We start from the raw sequence: 9,059 nt of genomic DNA, 5'->3' as shown, positions 1-9,059 counted from the left end.
ACTATGGGGAGGGGAGGGAGATGGGATTAACAGTAGCAAATATCTGTCTGGGAACGGGGAAACACCCCATATCAACAGGGTGCCTGAATGAAACGCAATTGTATACCTAACCCTTAACTGTACCCCACAACTTCATAATAATAAATAAATAAATAAATAAAACTTAAACAGTCAAAAGTCACTCAGATGCAACTATAGTGCCCTCCAGCAGATATCACCTGATGGGGGTGGAGATAAAGAATTGCAGGCAGATGTATGCAGTAGGTATATAGCTATATATATTTGATAATGACTTATTGTTAACAAGCAAGATTTGAGACCAGAGAAGTTTCAAGGATAAATTGCTTAGGAAAAAATGGTGTCAACATTGCCTGAGACATCTACTTTTTCAGAATTTACAAGTCACCAGACACATTATTTTGTTCCCTCCTCTTCCTTCCCCTGGTCCCTGCCAATATGCTTATTTCCAACAATGACTTTATCCGTTGTCAGGAGAGCACATTTCCTTCAACAGAAGTCACAGTATGATCCTATTATGGTGATAATTTTAAAATATCTCTGCCACTGCTGAGAAAAGATAGAGAATGGCGATGTTCTGCGCCAAAAAGGAATTAATACTAGGCAGTTCTAGTAGGTGTGGCCACAGTTCTGCCTACATTCCCATCATGGTGGTCAGGTCTTACAGGTAAAAAGAGAGAGCCAGGAGGGTGAAGTGGGAATGTACTCAGCAACTCCCAGAGCCCAGCTGAGGCCCCAGCCCTGAGCACTTCGTCACAGGGTTCCAATGCTACCAAAGGAATGTGTAAGGTCTAACCTTAACACGGGCAATTTGTGTTACTATAATAGATGAATGTCCTACCCTCATTATGTCCAGCAGGTTTACAAGAGAAAAACTTTGACCCCGGAGATATTTGTTAAATATTATTTCATCCTTGTTACCTCCACTTACTTCTGATTCCTTCATCATGGGACCAAGAGAAATTGAGAATCTGTTCATAGTTTTGTTCCTAATTCTTCCCCAACATTAACCACAAAGCATCAGAAGTCAAATAAAGAGACACATGGGTAACCATAACCAGGTTCATCACACTGCCCTCTATCCAGAGCCAATAGAAATTATCATGTGGAATACTACGTAGCCATAAAAAAGAACAAAATCATGAATTTCGCAGCAACCTGAATGGAACTAGAGTCTACAATACTGAGTGACCTCTCACAGAAATAAAGATCCAAGTATCACATGTTCTCACTCATATAATGGACCTTGAACATTCAATGTAATACTATAAGAAAATGACTAACGGTACTGGGAAACTATGCGGGGGAGGAGGGAGATGGGATTAACAGTAGCAAATATCTGTCTGGGGATGGGGAAACACCTCTTATCAACAGAGTGCCTGAATGAAATGTAATTGTACACCTAACCCTTAACTGTACCCTACAAAACCATAATAAAAAAATATTGATTATGAAAAATAAATGAATAAAGCAAAGGAGTCATCTCCAAAAAAAAAAGAAATTATCATGATTCTGCTTGTGATTAGATCATAGAAACATGCAGATTTCTGTAGTGGATATTAATTATCGTTACCTGTGTATTCATCTGTTCACTGATCTGTTCTGGATGTTCTTGGTCTCAGGGCCTGAGGATCATTTTCTCGGATGCGTCCCGGCTCATCTTCCGGCTCAGTTCCTCCAGTGGTGTGCGGGCCACCATCAGACTGTACGCAGAGAGCTACGAGAGGGATCCCAGCGGCCATGACCAGGAGCCACAGGTACAAAAAGCAGAGCCATGCTCTCAGCACTGTATGTCTCATGGCTCTTGGCATATTTAGAGAGTTCCTGTGCATCTTTAATGGGAGTGATTTTACCTTCTGAAAAAGCATATTGATAGCTTCAGCTGTTGGGCAAGCCTAGTGCCACTTCAGGCAAGTTTAATTCATTCATTACTGTGTTTGAAACAGAAAGATTGCTCTCCAGCATTTATAATAAGCTTAGAACAGTATTTCCCAAGCAATTTTCTTCTCTTGGCTATTCAGTAGTTTAATTTGACTGATGTTTTAAAAAAAGGCATCTTTTATAGATAAAGAAATATTGAGTTAGAGTCAAGCTGGTTAAACTGCTTAGAGCCTTGACTTTGCTCTTATAAATTTTGAATCTCCAAGTATTTGGATAACTCTGGGTTGGACCATGACCTTAAGGTGCCAAATACAAATGCTTCTCTGGGCTTTTCTCTGAGATTGCTGTACAGAACACTGTGGGGTGGGGAGCTATCAATGGCCTGTTGAGAGAGGACATCAACAAGGCTAGGCCAGCCTGTGTTTGGCAAAGTCCCCTCAAGCTTTCAACAATAGAGCTAATTAAGAACTCAGAAAAAATCATAAATAGCGCAACCGTAAGCCTTCCCACACTCCCACATTCATTAAAGCTCCAGGCAACATTAATTAATACCAGAAAGGACCCACTCTACTGTTGGGTACTTCAAGCTACACTGCTAGCTGCTCCTGTCTCCTTGGTTGTCACTCCAATCTGGGTTTTGAAGCAGGTTCCTTGATAACATGATTTTTTGAGATCAAAAATATTGGTTCCATCGACTGTATTTCTTTTGTGGAAAAGTAGAGAAACAGAGAAATACTGCACTCATTTTAGAGTTGCTTGGAATTTCCAGCTATAATTTGTCCTGATGGAATACGATGCTAGGAAGCAGTTTATTTCTTTGTCATTTTTCATAGTACCTTTTTCATGTATTTTCTTCATGGTGCCTTTCTTTGGAGAGTCTCAAAGAACTTGGTAATAATGGAGCCATAGTTCCTTACACCTGACCCTATAACCAGATGATCTGTCTGGAGTAAAATCATCCTAGATGAGGAAATAGAGGTTTGGGGGCACTGAGAGCTGTTCTCAAGGTTACCAGGAGTGTGAGTGGGCAAAGCACATGGCCAGCATAAAGCTCTTGGCTCTTCCTCTCAGGGTCATAGCCTTTCCATGCAGGAGATGGACCATGCTCTGCCAAAATAATTTGTTAGTGAGTACATTTTGCCCAAGATAGTACCAAATCATGCAAGAATTGGAGGCTTACCCTCTCTTTCCGAATAAAACTCTCTTCTACATCTCAAGTTGGGGAGGGAGATTCAAGCAAGGGCCTGAAAGTCCAGAGCTACGTACAACCTGAGGAATGATATTTCTGGCCTCACCAACTGTGACTCACTCTAACTCGAGGCTATTTTTTCTCAACATTCTTTTCCCTATTTGCACAGGGTAAGTACTTAATGATATTTGCTTATTTTTATTTACCTTGCACACTGGACTGAGCCCAGGCCATTGGACAAATGTGAAAACTATCTTACACACATGAATCTTTCCCTGAGGTAGTTCACCAAAGCAAAGTGGTGCTTTTTTTCTAAGCTTCCTTTGAAGCTGAAAACCTCTATAGGCCTGCGCTTAGAAGGTTTTGTGGGTAACAAAAACATAAATAATGCTTGTTTTGATCTCCATTCCTGCACATTTTTCATTCTGTTGGTATAAAGAATTTGCCAATGTGAAGGGCTGGTGACTCCCTTCATTGATATTGCTTTTCTAATTGCTGATATTCCTCCCCCTTCTAGCGAAAAGCAAGAATTTTCCCAGACCCAGCTAGGTGAGCCTCAGCACAAGATCTAGCTAAAAGCTTTGCATTAAAATGGAACTGCTTATTCAAATGCCATACATCATTGACTTACCAACTTAAGCCCTATCATGTAATGCATTTAAGTTAAGATTTAATATAGAGTAAGATTTTAAGAGAAATCTAAACACCTAGGGAAAAGGAAGAAGATTCTATCAACAGGCCTACCAGTCATTTTTTTTTTTTTTTTTTTTTTTTTTGAGTTGGAGTCTCACTCTGTCACCCAGACTGGAGTGCAGTGGCCACTCCCGGCCACTGCAACCTCGACCTGCTGGGGCTCCGGCGATCCTTCCGCCTCAGCCTTCCAAGTAGCTGGAATTACAGGCGCGCACTACCACGCCCAGCTAATTTTTTGATTTATTGTAGAGATGAGGTTTCACCAGGTTGCCCAGGCGGGTCTTGAACCTGTGGGTTCAGGCAATCCACTCACCTCAGCCTCCCAAGGCGCAGGATTATAGGCTGAGCCACCTACCAGTCTTAATTACTCTTCAAGTCTACCTAAGCCTTTAAGTTGGAATGTTTTGGGGGTTCCTTATAGGGTTGTGTTCTAGGATCACCTGCTTCTGTCACCTAAGAGCTGTGGAAAAAAAAGCCTTTGATTAACTGATAAGGAAGATCTAAGATCCTCAAGCAGCTAGTGGTATTACTGATCCAGGGCCTGACTGGGGAAGACCAGCTTGTGTTGTTTTCTCAGCTACAGAAAGAACCCTACCACTTTCTCTAACCTGCAGATTCCATTGATAGTCTTACTTCAATTCAACAGGTAGCTTTTAATGTTTTACCTACCCTAACTCAATAGCCATCTACATTCAAGTTATTTTGCAAGAGGACAGAGCATTCCCTTCAAATGACTAGTTAGCATCTGGCTACTTTATACATGAATGGTTTCCCTTCCAGACGTTCTGAACACATGTGAACGGAGCGTGTTTTAGACATTTACATTGCTTGCCTTGCAGAGATATTTGTAACTAATCTATCGATGCAATTAAGAAAACTTGTGATATCATCTCTATGCACATGGATCTCAACTCCCACATGTAGATTTTCTATTTGCATCCTTTTGTATAACAGTGATTATGCTATTGGTTTTAAGTTCATGTCAAATAATTTCTTACCTACATCAAAAAATATTTCTTAAAAATTCTATCCACATGCGCCTATGAATTGGTGGTAAGGGGAGGAAAGACAAGGGGAAGGCCCTGAGGAGATGAGAAGGTGCTTGCCCTGCCCCCACGCATGGGATTCTGGTAAATCAGGAAGAAAAGCTTCCAAAGACCTATTGCTGAAAGACTACATCATTTCAAATATACAAGTTTACTTTAATTTTACTGCCAATCAGTAGGTCTTCAATGAGTCCTCAAGCCAGCTGGTAATAATTTTGAAAAAGAGATGAGCCAAAATAATTTAAATTCACAGGTAAATAGAAACAGTACAATCATTTCCATCTTCTTTCCAACCAATTTGTTAGCAGGGCTGCTAAATTAGCTCTGTACTGACCTTCTTCCCTTGTCCCTTGGAACCCGTGGGTGGAGTAGCTAATGAACAATAGAAGATCCAAAAGGAAAAGGAAGGAGAGATTTTGTTAAGGTTGAGGATAATCTCAAACTGATATCAGCTTGTGGCTAATCAACCCTTGGCTTTGGTTCTTTCATTGCTGAACATAAACATACCCCATCCCACCCCAGTCCTTGGGAAGAGCCTGATTTCCCCAGCCTTCCTGGAAGCTGAGGAATTTATGTCTGTCACATGTACCTAAAAGATTTTAACAACAAATATCTAAGCACTGGAAGTCCTTCTATGTTTGATTAATTTGTCAAACCAAAGGCTGTCGTTTTGTTCTGCCTGTTCTTAATATGACCTCATGATCCAGAAACAAAGTATAGATCCATTTTGTTTTACATAGGGGGAACATATGAGTTGCCATCTAAACCAGGATGCAGATGCTCCTGGACTTACAATGAAGTTACGTCCCAAAAAACCCACTGTAAATTGAAAATGCCATAAGTCAAAAATGCATTCAATACACCTACCCATGCCTGAGTCGCAGGCCTAGAGATACTACTTTAATTGTTCTAGCAAGGGACCAGTATTTTTTTTAAAAGTTTCCCAGATAATGCTAATTAGATGAGTACATCTCAAACTTTAGTTATACAGTAACCACCTGGGGATCTTGTTAAAATGTGGATTCTGGCTCAGGTATGAGGAAGGCCAGAGACTGAGCATTTCTAACAAGTTTTCAAACCATACTGTGCTGCTGGTCCAGGAGCCACACGTTGAAAGGCAACGCACTTCATAAACTGTGAAGCCCTAGCAGCTGGACCTTAAATTGTTTAAAACTGCGGGATGACCAACACCTGTTTTTAGTGCCCTTCTGCACATTGGTCTCTGGCTGCTTCTATTTCATTGCCTGTTGGAATCCCTTTGAATGTCTTATAGGAATTACCAATTTAATACATGCAAAATTGAACTGTCCATCTCCTGTACCCCCACCAAAAACAAACCCCAACACCTTGCATTTTTCTTCCAAATGATTCTGAAAAAAAAATAAACCTAGGATTTATCCTTGACACCTCTTTCTCTTACACACACACCACTTCCTTTTTTTTCTCTCTCTCTTTTAATTTTTATTTGAAATTATGGGGTACAATTCAGTGTTAGGTATACAAATATTCATTGTGCAGTTACTCTTATTGATGAGGTATGCCCCCCTTCCCCGGGCAGATATCAACTACTGTCAATCCCAGCTCCCCACTCCCCAACCCCCACCCGGCACCCCGCAGTTTCCCGCTACTTTTAATCCCTTTCCTACAGTAAGACAGTAGTTGTTCAAGGTCCTCTTATGAGTGAGAACATGTGATACTTAGTTCTTTGTTTCTGTGAGAGATCACTCGGTATTATAAACTCTAATTCAAGAGTAAATCCTACCAATGTGACCTTTAAAACACATCCAGAATCTGACCCCTTTTCACCACCTCTACCATTTCCACCCAGAGTTCCAGAACTGTTCTCTCCTCTAGAGCACTACAGCACCTAGTCTCCTTACTGGCCCCTTTCCCTTTGCTCTTGCCTATTCCCTACCCCAAATTCTTAGCAGAGCAACCAGAGTGGTTCTTCTAAACCATGTTAGAGCCATTGTAAATTGAAAATACTATAAGTCAAAAATGCATTTAATACACCTGTTCATGCCTGGGTCCCAATCCTAGAGACTCTACTTTAATTGTGGGGAGGGGCACATGAGGAGGTTGCCCAGGTCATGTGTTTTTTGAAAAAACTTCCCAGATGATGCTAATTAGATGAGTGCTTCTCAAACACATCATTGCTCTGCTAAAATCCTTCCCTCATTTCACTCAGAGAAGAGCCAAAACCATTACCAAGGCCTTGAATGCCTACTGGAAATGCCCTGCCTTCTCCCTCTGATCTCATCTCCTACTTCTCTTCTTATTCCTCTCTCTCTAGTCCAGTTATTGTTCGGTGAATATAACAAGAACACTCTTCCTCATGGTATTGACACTGGCCGTTCCCTCTACCTAGAATGCATTTCCTTCCAGCATCTACATGGCTTGTCTCCTCGCTTCTCAGTGAGGGCATCCCTGGCCACCTGATATAAAATAGACCTCACATCTGGGTACTTCTCTCCCTAATCTGCTTTACTTTCTCCATGGCATTTATCCCCATCTCACATATATATTTACTTGTTTTCTAGTTTATTTTATTGTCTGTCTCCACCCGGTAGAATGACAGGCTGGGAAGTTGTTAGTTTAGTTCCCTGCATCCCCAGTGCACAGAATAGCACCTGTATACGGTAAATGCCCAATAAAATTTTGCTAAATTAATGCAATACTGACAGTTAATCACTTTTAAATGTCTCAGACCAATATATCACACAGCAAACGCAAATATTTTTTACTCAGTATAAACCTTGGTGCTACTATCAAATTTCCTCCTGTCTTTGAGGGTTCACTACAATGTGCCAGTCTCCATCTGTTATCTTATTCACCATTTCAATGGTCTTAGCCTGTTTTTGCAGGTGAGGAAACTGAGTTAGGGAGCAGTTCAGATCCATGGAGCAAATAATTTCTGAACTGGCGATCTAAAGTAGGTTTTCTTATAGCAAAATCCATGTTGTCCTTGCTGATGCTTGAGGTCAGAAGAGAAAGAATCTCTTCTTACTTGTCCTTGAGTTCAAGGCTATACCTGGAGCCTCAATTCAGTGTTATTGAGAGGTTTTTTTTCCTCTGACTATCTAATTATTTGATTTCACCTGGGTGTCCAACAATTCAATTCGATTCAGTTCTAACACTTTCTGAATTTAGCCCAGACCCCAGAGATGAAAGGCTTAGTCCTACAAGACTGCCCCATTACAGATACTAGCTGCAAATGGGGTCCCAGGCTACCTACATTTCTGCCTGGCCAACTACAAATTCAAGATTTCCTATAAGCCCCTTTCAGAAATATAAGTTCCTAGAATGACTTATAGACCTCAGGAAAGTACTTTGCTTGCTATTACTGGTTTATTATAAAGGATGTGACTCAGGAACAGTCACATGGAAGAAATGCAGAGGGTAGGGTATGGTGGGGAGGAGTGTAGGACTTCCATACCCTCTCTCCACAAGCCACCCTCTGCCTTCTCAATTTGTTCACCAATGTGGAAGCTCTTCAAATCATTTTGTTCAGGAGTTCTTACAGAGGTCTCATGAGATAAGTATGGTTGATTCAACTTGAACTTAATCTCCGGCCTTTTCCCCCTGAGTTTTCCCCTGGTTCCGCTGGCAGCCAGCCCCAACCTAATGTCTGGTGTGGCTGAAGTCTGAATAACAAAAGATACTTCCATCCCTCAGGAGATACCAAGTGTTTTAGGAGCTTTGCACCAGAAGTTGAGGAAAAAGACCAAATACAATTTTAATTATTTCACACTGTTAAAATAAGTTTAGCCTAAAGCTGTTTCCTTACACATTTTCAGTTTGGCCTAAAGTCTGAACATAGTGCTATAACCTAATTGGATGTGCAAACAGACTGTAACATACTCTTGCAACTAGCAACTGAGTCTCAGCCAATCACAGTAGTTAAGTTTCAGCCAATCCCAGGCAGCCAATTGTTCAAACCATTCTCCAATTAAGGCAGAAGCTGAGCTGTAACCAATCTTGCTGTTTCTGTACCTCACTTCTGTTTTCTGTGTGTCATTTTTCTTCTTCTGTCCATGAATGTTATCCAACCTTGTGATAGCCCCAAAGTCGCTTTGAACCTATTCTGTCTCTGGAGGCTGCCTGATTCGAGAATCCTTCTTTGCTCAACTGAACTCTGTTAAATTTGTCTAAAGTTTTTCTTTTGGCCACACTTATAAAAGTGGATAAATTAGTGTTTTTAAAATGATGGGTTTTTCCTCCCTTAACTTGAA

General features: G+C 40.9%; 1 protein-coding gene across 1 annotated transcript in view; it reads left to right on the top strand.

Annotated features, from left to right (window-relative positions):
* The window catches only part of PGM5 (phosphoglucomutase 5), a 168,704-nt gene that overhangs the window by 138,518 nt on the left and 21,127 nt on the right, over nt 1–9,059 (top strand). The window contains exon 10 of the mRNA XM_008066062.1: nt 1,641–1,775. Coding sequence (XP_008064253.1) covers nt 1,641–1,775 — 135 coding nt within the window. The remainder of the gene's footprint in view (nt 1–1,640; nt 1,776–9,059) is intronic.

Source organism: Carlito syrichta, unplaced genomic scaffold, assembly GCF_000164805.1.
Source record: "Carlito syrichta isolate Samal-C Ts95f unplaced genomic scaffold, Tarsius_syrichta-2.0.1 Scaffold308839, whole genome shotgun sequence".
NCBI classification, from domain to species: Eukaryota; Metazoa; Chordata; class Mammalia; order Primates; family Tarsiidae; genus Carlito; species Carlito syrichta.
This window is presented reverse-complemented; position numbering and strand designations above follow the sequence as displayed.